The following is a 14,945-nucleotide window of genomic DNA, read 5'->3' on the forward strand; positions in this document are numbered from 1 at the left end:
TAGGCTATGCTTTGTCACAAACGCGGCGCTGGACTAAACGAAACAAATGTTAGAGAGCTCTGTTAGGAAAACTTAAGATCATTGTGTTGTAAATGTTGTGCAGAATCAATTCAAGATGACCCACGTAACTCGTTTCCTTCAAAAAATTTAATGACCGAATTATTTACAATGTATAATCATAGCAATAATCAAGTCATGAAAAGAAACACAAATAATCCAGGTGACCGAAAACAAAGTGTCAAATTCATAACACAATCGAAACATTTCATGAGTACGTAAAAAATAAACTCAACGGATAGGTTTAACAGTAAACAACATTCAAAAAAAGTGATTTGGAAAAGCAATGAAGCAGCTAAACCCACATTCAGCATCAGAATGGTGCATGCCACCCCCCAAAAAAAAGAATAAGAAAAAGAAAAATTCAACTCAACCAAAGAGGAAGAGCAGAAAAAAAGCTTTGCTTCAACAAAGGATCAATTATGTATTTATATTATATATATTTATATATAACTATTTATATAATTCTGTACAAATAATGAATATTTGGTATTATATTCACCCTTCATATAGATATGATATACAGTATAATAAATGAAAATATTCTCAGCTAAACAACTACCTTTCTCATATGTTAATTTCACTAAGATCTTTATAATCTTTTCACATTCTGAGATTCAGGATTAATCCAGTCCCAAGAAGAAGATTCTCTACAGTAAGAAACCGAAAGCGGGGTGTCTTAGTCCGGTACCAAAGGCCCGCTGGCTGTTTTTCATATATATTGTGGTCTGGAGGGTAAATCCTTTCTTTTTATTAGATACTGACATGATTTATTTCGATGGAAATCAATGGAGTAAATGTACATTTGAATAGATGTTTGTGAAAGCATATTTAAACAAGATGACCACCCAGTGCAACCCTGTCAAAAAAAAACAGAACCATCATACATCAAACAAATCAACTATTTAAAAAGGACTCCACTGTTTTAAAAAATGGGTCGTGAGCATTTGTTTTCTTCCAGATATTTGTTTAGAGGTCAGCTCACCGTAACGCTTTCAGACTGTCATGTAAATGGTAATGAAGATAAAGCATGGGGAAGAAGACACACGTGAGGATCTGTTAACAGCAGAAGCTGTTCAAACATGTGGCACATCAACATATTTGGCACATAAATACTGCCTGCATGTCTGGCATGTTTGCATATTGATAATTGAGCAAGTTAATCAGAAAGGACAGCTGCCACATTGCAGGACGGCATTATCACAACCATATTTACTCAAGACATAGAGAATAAACTTCAGAATAAAGAAAGCGTGACTGAAGTAACCCATTAAGAATTAATAAATCAATTTGGCACAAAAAAATGCATCAGCTGGTAATGCTTTGAAATAAAGTTACATGAACTAAAAGTTTAAAATTCAGCTTTCATTAATCTTAAAGTTATTTTGAAAAATATCTGTTAGCAATAGTTAATGCACTTACAACTAACATGAACTACTGAATCCACTGTATTTTTTATTAACAAATGTTGTTAAAATATATATATAGTTCAATAAAGTTCATGTTAGCTATTGCATTAAACAGTATTTGAAAGAGTTACCCATCAGTTTAATGTGTATTTCAACAGTCCGACTAGTTTGTAAGGCCTAGGAGAGTGGATTTCTGTAAACCCTGAGGGCCACGACTCGGAATTTTCAAACAATGATTAACAAGATAATCAATTAACACTTTCGTTGATGTGAAATGAGAAGCAGAATGCCATATTGTCACTTTAGATGCTATGTTTTAAGAAAATATATTCCTAAAATGTTCCCACAGGCTGAAGTCAGTTTCATCGATTACAAGCGTCTCTTGAATGGAATGCTGTAATTGTGTTTGAACAATGACTTACAGCAGGAAGATACGGAGCAACGACAAATTAAAAGAAAATATTTGCTTCTAACGATGAGCTTTTCTCAAGGTCATCCCGCAAAGGAAATTGAGAATATGAAGCTACAGGGAAGTGGAGTGGAAGTGATAAAGTAATCTCCTCTAATCTCTGGCCTCGTCTCCTTCAGTTGACACAGAGGCAAAAAAGGGTGGAAAGTGGGGATGCAGCTTGACATCTGAAATGAAACGTAACCGTGCTTGATGGACACTGTAAGGAGATATGGTGAATTTAATATAGCAAAATAAGGCAAGAAGAAAGACTTTTAAGGGTTTTGAAATGGTTAGCAGTGACATTTCAGTGGCCATGAGTCACTTAGATGCAACACTTACCTCAGGACCTAAAATTAGCATTTTGCCACACTTGCCAATTACTTACGAGAAAGTACCAAGCAAATTAAAATGTTTTACCATTGTTCAGTATTTCCTTGCAAAAAGGCATATATTTGGTAAACACACAGCTATAATTATGAATAATAATAACAATAGCAATGAATAATGATAACAATGAACTATGACTACAATACTACTTAACAGTAGTTAATAATTAAGTTTATTTTAGTATTGTATAGTATGAATAATAATATAAACTTTTTTTAAAGGGCACCTATGATGAAAATCATCTTTTGTAAGCTGTTTGGACAGAACTGTGTGAACGTATAGTGTGTCCACGGTCATATTGGAGTGATATAAACACAAGTATCTTTTTGAAAATTTCCTGATGTTAAAATAGCACCCAAATCCCAGTGACGTAGGAGTGCGGTTTTCCTGCCCACTGAATTGATTGACAGGCACCATGTTTCTATAATAACATGTATACACAAGTCCACAGAACATTTTGTTTTGCAAATAAAATGGGATTAAAATATTTTTTACAACTCGCTGGGTTATATGATCAAAATGTTTTTAAAACAGAGCATGTTTGTAATAAAGACAGTAAAATCGCTATGTAATTCTTAATCACTATAATCACCACGGCTGCATGGTGTCATTAATTGCTAATATGTGTGTGTGTGTGTGTGTGTGTGTGTGTGTACTGCAAACAGCTTTGTGTGAGACTCATCATTTCAGAAAGGCTTGAATAAACTCCACTTCAAATATATAAAATAAACTTACTTGGTATTTTTGACCAATGAGCTGTATTTCAGGTTCATCTGAGTCTGTCTCTGTCACTGACTGCTGTTTATCTGATGCACATGATGAGAAGCAGACACGCAAGTGGTAACGGTGGGCGAGGAGAAGCAGCTCATTTGCATTTAAAGCCGCAGGCTACAAAAACAGCTACAATTTATACAGACACCAAAATAGGCAGATTCTGGAGGCTATAATAAATAATCTGATGGGTATTTTGAGCTGAAACTTTACATACACATTCTGGAGACACCAAAGGCTTATCTTAGATCTTGTATAAAGGGTAAATTAGGTGCCCTTTAAATGCATATTTTAAGCAACTCATACACACAGCACTTGCAAATGGTGAAATACTGAAGACTATGTTTTTGTAAGCTGCTCATGAGATCACAGTGCTGCGCTTCAGATTACATTTATATCATTACAGCACAGTTATTACAAATGAAAAATAGCACTAAACCACATTGTTGTTCTTTGACATTGTTAAAATAAAAAAACTGTGAAAATGGCAGATATCAGTTGCTCATTTACTGCGCAACTCATATTTTTACTTCCATTTGGTACTTAGCAGATGCTAATTTTAGGCCCTTTTTACACTTCATATTAAAGAACAAGTGTTAAAGCTGAACTGCTGGATGTCAAACAGGAAGTAGTATCTTTAGTGATAGACTCCAATGAAAAACTATTAAAAATTCAATTAAATCCAATGATTGTATAACAATTCAAAGTAGCGCCAGCCTTTGGTTATGATCATGTAATATAATCGACCATCATGTGTACTGCAGTCACCTTTTTGTACAAATGCCTTCAAATTGACTTGAGAACAGTTTGATTATACTATTAAATCATTCTCACAGATGTGCAGTCTTACAGATAAACCATCCATCACCAACCAGCAAGTGATCAGGATAATAATGGGAACACCGACATCTCCTTCAGCCCAGACAGAATCATTGATTCTTTGTCAAGACGTACGGAAAGGACATAAAAAGCTGATTTTTTTTTGTGCAGAGAACATGGGTCAGAAGCTTGATAATAGCAGATGGAGAGAAAAACTGTTCAATAAAAATAAATACAAACCGATGAATGGCCAGGTGAGGCTGAAGAAATGAAACATTCAGAGACGTGAAATGACAAATCGATAGTCACACAAAACCTTGCAATTCAACTGCAACAATATCTTTTAGAACTTCATTTCCCTTGGAAATACATACAAACACACATTTAGAAGAAGAAAGTGCAAAAATGCATTTTTGAACCTTTACATTGTTGATTTTAGGTTTGAAGCAATTGCACCCAAAAACATACAGCAGCTCCTCTAGAATGACAAACCATCAGCGTTATATCTGTAAGTACGAGAATAATAAAAACTGATCTCTTGATCTGACAGCGTAAACCCTCATTCTGAGATTGAAGTTACTCCATAACAGTGTAGTGTGACTTATAACATTAGTTTTTTTAGTTTTTTAAAGGCTGTGACTGTCCGTTCTAGCAAGCGGCTTCAGTCTGAAATGTATGATTGAGGTATTTCAGCACTGGCACAATGCTCACAATAGACAAAAATACTATGAACGTCACTGAAAAAAACTGAACTACAAGGATGGAGGGAGAGAAATGAAATGCAAATGAAACCAAATGGAGCACGAACTAAATATATTTCTTCAATCTAATGAAATCAAATGAAAGATCGGAGGCCTCAAAATGGGAATTTTCAACTTTGAAAGTGCTAAACAGATGTCATAAAGACACTAACAAAGGGATCGTCAGATTGAACGTGTTTCTCAGCTGTGATTAAAGCTTATATGTGAAGTTTTGCTTCATCAGGCAACACTGTTGTCACAAGGGCCTACAATTGCGATATGTTGTGCAATATGTTGTATTGTGGGGAAGTGTGAGTCTCCCTCAATAGGGAAACTTCACAAGGATGTTGCAGGCAGTTCGGAAACCAGGTATACAAAACCCTTAACCCTTGTCTCGGATGATTAGCCTGATGATTGTGTCGTGGTATTCTGAACTGTCATTGAAAATGATGTTGACGGTATGATAAAGGTGTTCCCTGTGTCTCTCAGAGTCGTGTTTGGGCCTCTGGTATATAGATCTCGATGCTGTCGGCTCGCTCTGATGCTGAGTTTTGCCGGAATGAAGCTGCGCGTTTGGCTGCCATGAGGCGCCGTCTTGCCTCTATTCTCTGACGGTCTGGGAGATCCAAAGATTTTTCCCTTGTCACACTCTTACGTAATGTCTTCTTTGGTACTGGCGGCGGGAGCTAGAACAAGCAATATAAAACACAGGATATGAATGTACACATACTGTGGTCACTTTTTCATTGCAATTTAGCAAGGGCATAATAGACATTTTAAAAGTGAGGGGGGACAGCTGTATGAGATCCAAAAGTTTACATTTATATGATCATTAATCACCTGTTTCTAAATGGTCTGTCTTTAAAAGTGAGGGGGACGTATCCCTACGCTTCTGGAATTTAGGTTATATCTTAAGCAGACTAGAGATATAAATTTATTGCATTTTTTATTGCAATTAAAATGTATTTTTACTGCAATAGTGTTTTGAATTTCAATTTAAAATAACTTTTTTATATTTTAATATGTCCAATTGTTATGAATGAAGATGGCAAAGTGGAATTTTCTGATTTTTTTTCTAAATGTATTTTAATTATTTATTTTAAAACAATGTTTTTTTTTATAATTTCTAACAAAAGTATTTATTGTGTTTATTTATTTTAAGAAAAAATCTGTTAATTTTTTTAAAAATTACAGTCATAATAAAAATCAATTAAGCATAATTACATGTAACTAACCATAAACCTAATCCTCATCCTTACTACACAGTAAGTAGTTACTTAAAGGGGTAGTCCAGAGTGTATTTTTTCATTGTGTTTATAAGATGCAAAGCATCAGCACTTCTTTTATGTTTATAGTGTGGAGCACGGAATCAGGTTTGATGGCAAATATGATTAGGATTATCCTGTACCCAGTCGGCTCTCACCTTCTTCACTGGACTGTCAATAAGCCTCCAATCGTTGGACTTGATCTTCTGCAGCTCATTGAACTTGGAGGTAACATCATCGATGGAGAGCTGCAGCAGGTCCCAGAACCCGGCAAGGTCCTGAGAAGTGGGCCGAGGCATGGCACTGGGGTCCTGCAAAACAGCCCAACATCTCAAACACAATACTAGATAATAAAACATTAATATTAAACATATGTGAATATGAATGACATTAACAAATAAACTCACACCTTATTTTAAAGTACAATTCTCCGTATTAACAAAATATTAACCATAATTTTTTTGCAACAATAAAATTATTATTAGTTATTAATATCTTAGTTTGGTAGGATGAGAGATTTAGAATAGAAATTATGCAGAATATGTACTTTATAAGTACTAATTAACAGCCAATATCTTATAATAGGCAGAAAATAAAGCACTAGTTAATAGTGATAATTGGTACTTCAACTAAAGTGTTATCATAAATAAATAATAACAAACTCAATGCAACATTACATCATGTATTTGCAAAATTCTTTCTAAAATTGTTGATCATTTTCTAACTGTCAATGTCACTGCTTTGTCGAAATTGTGACCCTAGACCACAAAACCAGTCATAAGGGTCCATCATGTCCAAACTGAGATTTAAAAATTACCCTAAAGCAGAATGAATAAGCTTTCCATTGATGTATGCTTTGTTAGGCTAGGACAATATTTTGGCAGAGAAACCTTTTGAAAATCTGTAATGTAAGGGTTAAAAAAAATCAAATACTGAGAAAACCACCTTTAAAGCTGTATAAAACCAATGTTTAGCTCTTTTCTAATTAAAAATGAAGTTTTGATATATTCGCAGCAGGCAATTTACAAAACGTTTTTATGGAAGATGATCAAAACTTAATATTCTTTATTTATTCATTTGATTTTTGCCATTTTTGGCTATTCAAAAAAAAAATATACGTGAAACATAACACTGATAAAAACCAAAAGCGTTGCCCTGTCACACATAATAAGAGAATTTGGTTATTCAAAAATGTACAATGTTAGTCACCCCCCTGCTCTTCCATGAAAGACAAATGCAGAAGAGGAGAGTATAATGTGGAAATTGATTCAACACTGTAGAACTGCTCAACAAGGGAAACTATCTTGACATTTGAGGTTTAAGGGAATCTGAACTGACTAAACCTCTCAGCCAAAAGAATCAAAAGGCTTGACTAACAGCTGGGAAGCATGTTGTGTGGACAGAGAACTGCTACAAAGTTTACTTTAGTGATGAAAGCAAGTTTAATTCAGTTGGAACCAAAGTAAAACATTATGGTCACTATCAAACTGAGAAAACACTGAACACAAAAAGTGTGTAAGCTGGTGGAGGAGGAAGTATAATAGTATTGCAATAGTATTCTGCAACATGAGTTGGACCTCTTATACAGCAACATTAATGCAAATGTTTACCAGACATGGTTTATCACAATTAGTTTGCCTGGCTTTTACCCAGATGTTGGGTTGAAATCTGTGCAATAAATCTGATGCAATAACTATATTTATATCACTTGTTGTCATTTTATAAATCTGTGTGTTGCCAAATCAACCACTGTGAGTGTTTGCTTTGAACAGAGGAGCATTTTATTCATGAGGATTTAGGTTGTTTTCTAAAGCACTGCTCAACTGCGTTTGCCTCCGTACTTGGTCATTTGTTTTCTCTGCATGCCCGCCTCAGATCAGCTGATGTGCTGTTGTGTATCATATTTAATGAATGTGACAGCAGAACAAAAGGCCGTCAACGACACCATTATTACTCCAGCACAGAACACCCCTGTGGAGGAGAGCGGCTGTGCGTCTAGGGAAGAGCTGCTGTTGAGAACAAAGCCTAGCAAAATAGCACAAACAGAACACATACTTGTGCACAAATTGGCATGTGTGCATTGATGTCACCTACTAGGTTTTGCTGGCAGAGCCAATAAAATTGCTGGAATTTCTGGGACATCAGGAGCTGCGCGCTTCCTACAGCACTCCGGATCTTCCCCAGGACTAACACACAAACAGAGAAAGAGAGATAAATATCTAATGAGCAGAAGCACTACTGAAAAAACCTTTCTACGGTTCAAACAGTTCATACAGTTCATAAAGTGCCTGTACATGTGAACGTTCAGATGAAATTGTAAAGTAACTGATCATGTAATCCATTTTTAACATTTAGGGCCCTGTCATACACCCAGCGCAATAAGGCGCAAGTTTGACGTGATTTGTTGCTATTTTGAGACCAGCGCAACCATAAGTTTCACGGTTTCCACCATGTTGTTTAAATAGCAAATCCATTTGTGGCACTTTGTGGACTCATGGGTGTGCCGGTCTATAAAGGAGGTGTGTTAAGGCGCATTGTAGGCCCATTGCTATTTTGAGGGACTGATATAGACCGCGCCACTGACCAATTGAAAGCTGGTCTAAAGTCCAGTGCAGAGTGCGTTAGTTTTGCACCTATGCAAAGTCCAAACGCTTACACATTGCTTAAGACATACAGAATGTACAGCAACACACAAATATCTTTACATATGAAAAAAAGGATTAAATTGTTACAAAAATTATTATTTTCAACATAAATATAAAAACCACTGCCTCGATGCCTTCTTCATGTCAAGGGGCTTTTTTTCAGTTTATTCATGACAATTTGCATTTGTATAATGTTATTATTATTAGCAGTATTATTTATTATATGCATATTTATATTTTTTTAATAAAAACAAGTTTAGATTTGTCCACCTGTCAGGTTTTTGGAGATGTATGCATCCTCATATGGGGCATAAGAATAGGAAGTGTGTTTGGAGATAGGCTAACTTCCGTTTTCTGACCACATTTCATTATTATTGTTCATTTATTAGTTTGCTGGAAATTAGAACTGAATTTAGAAATAGTTTTGAAACAAATCATTGTACTTAACAAAAGAAATTAAATATATATGTAATACATAATATGTAGCCTAATGTCTTCAGTAGAGTGCGTACAACACTATTTCCTTATCCCCTTAAGTAAAGGAGTAAAGTAAAGAGTAAAAGTAAACTAAAGAGAAAGTCTAACTGTAGATGGTCTGTTTAACTGTTTTCTCACAAGTAAAGCGTTCAGTTTTTCCACTTAAAAGTCCGCCAAGTAAATAGCAAATGCACCATAGCACGATGCAACTGACTCTTAAAGGGAATGGGAGATGAGACTCTGATTGGTTTAATGCATGTTATGCTCAAAACACACCCATAACTCATTATGAGAATAATAATGGTAGACCATGCGCCAGGGCGCAGAGCGTATTTTTTCATCCTTAAAATAGCAAAAGTTGATTTGGACACACCCTAATGCTTTTGCGCCATGTGCTTTAGAGTTTGCGCCTAGATCGTTAAAACAGAGCTCTTAGTATTTGTAATCACATTACTGTATAGTTAATTTTTAAAACGATCAGTCAGATGCTAACTTATTACAGCTGACTCACAAAGGCTGTTAATTTGTTATACTTTATTGATTTTCCCTTTTCTCCTAAATTTAAAGAGAAACAACAAGCCTATTAGAAAGATGTCTGAGGGATGATGTGACACTGAAGATGAAAGTAAAATGCTTTAGTAAGATGCTGTAAAGCTATTTCACAAGCATCAAAGGATAATGGCGACATGGACTATTGAGAAGAAAGCCCCTCATCAAATTCAATATACTGTATATTCAGAAAATAAGTGGAATCCTTCATTTTAGAGTTGATTATAAAGTTTTGATAATATTTGTTGAAGATCTACATTTCCTTGATCCAAAGTACCACAATACATGTTGCCAGACATGAAAAAAAATCCCCACACAAAAATTATGGTTGAAAACCAAAGGAGAGCAAGCTGTTTCTGTGGCTTCCCAACCACTCTCACTGTTAAAATACATCTGGCATAGAGTTGCCACTTGGAGTTTGGTCATTGCACTATGATGGAGATTGTGGGACTGTTTTGTTCCAGTTGGGGCTACTTTTGAGTATGAGTTATCAAACTTGATAATACTCCCTTCACTTCACTTCACTTCACTTGTGGTTTGTGTTTGAGTAACTTTTTGACATGTTAAAGCCCTTTGGTCAATGTAAATGGTGCTATATGAATACAATAAGTCATGTATTTATTCATTCAAATGTTTATTGGTCGATTGAACGATTGAATAATTAAATTTGCTCATTTCTATTCTCGCCAACACAAGTGATCATACTACTGCATTCTCTCACACTCATTTCTATGCATTATTGTCTCTGATGTTCAGAGCCTCTGTGTGTCTCTTAGCTCTTTGCCATGGAAACCTGACAGATGTTGACAGACATAATTGCTCACATGGCAGCGCTCTCAGCATGAGCCTCTAATAACCACAACATTTCACGGTTAACTGTGACACTTCTTTGGATTCATACCTGCCACTCTGAAACCTGGAGCCAAACTCGCCACCAAACAAATATTATAATAGAAAGATTTAATGGCTCATAGAAGCGAAGCTGCGTTAACTCACTTTCCTCTGACAGATCGTTCTCCTCCGCCTCTCCCTCCAGCTCTTTGCACCATCCCTCCATCTTTTTCGTCTCTGTGTGAAGCAGCTGCATGAACCAGCTTCCGTCTCTCCTGCAGGAGGGTGACGCTCTCCCTGAGTCCGACGGTTGGGGTGGTGTTACTGTAACGGCCACAGTGGCAATAGGTTCCCGCGGCGAGGGCTCCAGCCAGGGCTCAGGGCTCCGTTGGGGACTCGGGGGCTCCGTAGGGGTGCGATAATCCTCACGGTAGCTGAAGAGACCCTGTGTGCGGACGGTCCGGACAGCTCCGTACTGCGTTGGAGTGCTGGGCTCGCTGTGACGTTGGAAACCTCCTCCAAACTGAAGGCCTTTATCCTCCATTAAAGGGAAACCCTCCAACTCCAGGTCAGCCTGGACAGCGGTGGTGACACTGTTGGAGCGCTTAAACCGGCCCTGTCTGTGTGAGAGAGGCAGACCTCCAATGAAAGCAACAACAGTTCACACTCAGCTGGCATTTCTCTGTGTATCTCACACACCCTTCACACATAGAGGTATAACAGAGGCAATAGGGTGGTATTTACCGTCTCTCGTCTTCTACTTGAATCCCAACAGACTGATACTCTCGAGAGCCTTTGCTTTCACACTCTGAATCAGTAGCTGCTTCCACCTGCAATGACAACACAGACTGACCATGTGCAATGGTATATTATTGTAAATATGTGACCCTAGATAACAAAACAAGTCTTGTCAAGTCTTCACAGGTATATTTCTGGCAATAGTCAAAAATTGTATGGGCCAAAATTACCCATATTTCTTTTATGACAAAAATTATTAGAAAAAGTAAAGATCAAGTTCCTTGAAGACATTTTGAAAATGTCATAAATATATCAAATCTCAATTTCTGATTAGTGATGTGTATTGAAAAAAACATTTCTTTGAGACAACTTTTAAATGTGATTTAAAGGTGTTTAGTTATTTTGAAACCATTGAATCTGAAAGATTTCAGGTTTTCAAATAGTTCTTTCTCAGCCAAATATTATCCTAAGTATGGAAATTGTATGTCTAAACCATATGGAAAGCTTATTTATACAGCTTTCAGATGATGTATAAATCTCAATTTCAAAACACTGACACTGTTTTTTCGTGGTTCTGGGTCACATATTTATTTTGCTTCATCAATTTATTATTGTTTCAAACTTTTTTTTTTATTTTGGACACTTTAGTTATATTAAAGGCTACAATTAACAACTGAGCACAACACTGATTGCATGAAATGTGACATGTTCATTCATAAATGAAAGGAATTCCATGATCACTTGTGCTCTGCTGTTGTTAGAACTGCAGAGTAATCTAATATGCCACATAAAAGAACAGCAAAAAAAACAGCAAAAAAAGATTACAAAACATATGATCTGACTTTTGTGATAAAATGAACAGAATGTGAAATTTGAATTATTTTTTAATAAATGTTATTTTGTTTATACAATCATATAACAAATATTGAACATTAATTCATTAAAAATATATAATAAATAAAATAAATATCTAGGTTACGCCTGACAAACGTACCCCTACACAACATAAACAAACATGAACATTGACTTTACTTGGCCAAAATCTTTAAAATTCCAACTATTTGGTTGTCAAGGGCCCAGCTTTTCAAAAGTAATCCAGTGGGATTTTAGATCACAGATTGGATCAACTCTTGGAAATGGGTTTTTCAAAAGTAACAGAGGTATTTTGAATTAAGATCAGATCATGTAATCCAATCTTACATTTGATTTGGATCAAAACAGCCCTTTGGGTTATTCAAAACTTTGAACTCAGACTGGGCTCTATTTGATCCAAAAAAACAGGATTATTCTGATCTGATATCATCAGAAGGGTGGATTTTTTTAAAACCAAATAAACCAAATAAAATAAAAAACGTTTTATTTTTTTAAGTGTATGATCACAAACTTAATGGTTACTGATGATATATAAATTCCTTTATATTTGAAGCCTATGAGGCATGTCACATCTAATGAGATATGGTAAACAACAACAACAAAACAATATCAAAGCAGTATTGTATTAGAAAAAACTAAAAAATGTTAAATGTTTGTCGATTGCAGTGTTTCTGCTTCTTACCATTAAAACAAACAATGGCTTTTTGTGGCCACTGGTTTTTGCCCACATGTTGTTCTTTGCTAAACTAGTAGGCTACACTGTTGGTTCCATTTAAGGCTCTGGTAAACATGATTTGGTAATCCTCAAATTTGTTATTTGTATCACAGTGATCCAACCCATTGTTTCTTAAAAAAAACTGTCATAAAATGAAGGTAGATCAGTTAATTCTGGAAAACAAAACATAGGATTTCCAAATCTGGACCAATTTGATCCAGATAAAACTGGGCCCAGGTTTTCAGAATCCATAATCTCCATTTCAAATGAATGCTATCTTTCACCAAAATAGTATTACGATTTGCTTAATGGTGTTAAGCAGCATAACATACATGAGAAATGTTTTCTGATCATGTTACACTGAAGAAATCTTACCAACACCACATATTTGATCTGTTGTATACTGTATGTAATGTTTTAAATATTTAGGCAATATTTTTAACCAGTTATGACTATTATTAAGCTTTCTATGCTAATCAATTGCTGGGATGTTAAATTCACCAGTCAAAAGAAAAAAAAAACTCTGTGAAATATCTTTAATAACGAACTGAAGGTCAGTCTTTTAGGTATATCACAAAAGACGCTGGATGCTTAGAAGTGTCTGTCACCCCATCAAACCATCTGAAGACAGAAGTGTGTGAGTCACAGAAGTGCTGGAGCAGGACAGACAGAGGAACGCTGACCTCCGAATCAGAGAACAAGATGATTCACTTCAGACAAATCAGTCTGATCACTGACAATGTAAAGATGTAGGAATTCTGTTTGAGAGAGTCAGACTGTCAGGCATGAAAGAGCAAGGGCCAGAGTATAAAGTTTTTTTTTTTGTTCAGTCCTTCAGGATTATGGCTATGTGAGTGGTGTTTCTCTATATTTTTTGATAGTCTGGAAGGATGACTACAGGGATTCTTCATGGATACAAAACAATATTGTGGACCACAGCAGAATGTGTCACATCAATCATTCCGCCACATTAATTTAAACCTGAAAATCCGGTGTGGTGAAACTGCAAAGGATGGACAGCTGATAGTGACCAGAGGCAAAAAGGACATGCAAGTTCATGCCTGGATTTCACAGATAGAGATAAATATATATTTTCAGAGTATATACAGTAATCAGAGAGTGAAATTCAATACATTTTAAGACCTTTTTTAAGACTCTTTCGATACATTTTAGGACCGGAACACTGCCAAGATTTTAACTTACAGTATATTAACTAAATATTAATGTAAGAAACGAATCAAAAACTAAAACATTACTTAATAAATACATATACTGAATAAAAATCTATTAAATCTAGCTAATTCAGAAGGTCTGCGCCTATAGAGTTATTGGTTACTGCAGTAAACAAAGCAGCAAGATGTTTAAAATCTAGTAGGATGTCATTGATTTAAACTACACAGCATCCTGATAGTCACAGATTTAATCCAGGCAAACCTTAGCATACAACCATACATCGCATAATCAAAAATGATATAAAATATAATACCTTGCAAAATAGCATTTAAGACCTTTTAATATTTTTTAAGGGCCTTAAATTTATCTACTCTGATTTATCAACTTTTCATATTTTTTAAGACCCCTCGACACCCTGATTTTATACATTTCCATTTATAAATATATTAAACAACACTTATTAAAAATATATTAAAATTGCAGCTACATATAAAGTTTTTATAATTAGAATTAGAAATATGCACATATAGTCAAATATATTAGCTAGAATTTTATATACAGCATATGTTGATATTTATCCACATATTAGATTTCTGTATTATCCCCAAAACATAGTTAATTTTCAGATTTTATAATCGTGACTTGTGTGCAATATTTCAAGTCTTCTCAGGTCACATGGTAACTTTATGAGTAAAAAAATCTAAGAAAGCTTTCAATGACCATAACAAAACAATAAACACCATTAATAAAAAAAATGTCAGTCTCTGAAAGAATGAGAAGTGCAGACATAAATAAAAAAAATATAGATATAGAAAACATTTTCTTTGCACACACATTGATAGTCAAATCTCAGACACAAAATGGAAATTTAATATGTTTTAATCACTGGATTTGAATGGCCAAATGCACACACATTATGTCATGATATCTGTTTTAGCAAATTTTCACCATCAGTTATCTTTTAGAATATTGGATGTGTATCTAAAACCATATCTTATCAAGTCTTATAGTGACTGTAACCGCTGTCTGTCTTTATTGATGATGA

At 35.2% G+C, this 14,945-nt stretch overlaps 1 protein-coding gene across 1 annotated transcript in view; it reads right to left on the reverse strand.

Annotated features, from left to right (window-relative positions):
* Window positions 1-1,427: 1,427 nt before the first annotated feature.
* The window catches only part of dlgap2a (discs, large (Drosophila) homolog-associated protein 2a), a 179,831-nt gene continuing 166,313 nt past the window's right edge, over window positions 1,428-14,945 (reverse strand). The window contains exons 10-14 of the mRNA XM_056477174.1: window positions 11,146-11,231; window positions 10,567-11,021; window positions 7,994-8,085; window positions 6,058-6,210; window positions 1,428-5,320 (exon numbers count right to left, since the gene is read on the reverse strand). Coding sequence (XP_056333149.1) covers window positions 5,120-5,320; window positions 6,058-6,210; window positions 7,994-8,085; window positions 10,567-11,021; window positions 11,146-11,231 — 987 coding nt within the window. The 3' untranslated portion in view covers window positions 1,428-5,119. The remainder of the gene's footprint in view (window positions 5,321-6,057; window positions 6,211-7,993; window positions 8,086-10,566; window positions 11,022-11,145; window positions 11,232-14,945) is intronic.

Source organism: Danio aesculapii, chromosome 17, assembly GCF_903798145.1.
Source record: "Danio aesculapii chromosome 17, fDanAes4.1, whole genome shotgun sequence".
NCBI classification, from domain to species: domain Eukaryota; kingdom Metazoa; phylum Chordata; class Actinopteri; order Cypriniformes; family Danionidae; genus Danio; species Danio aesculapii.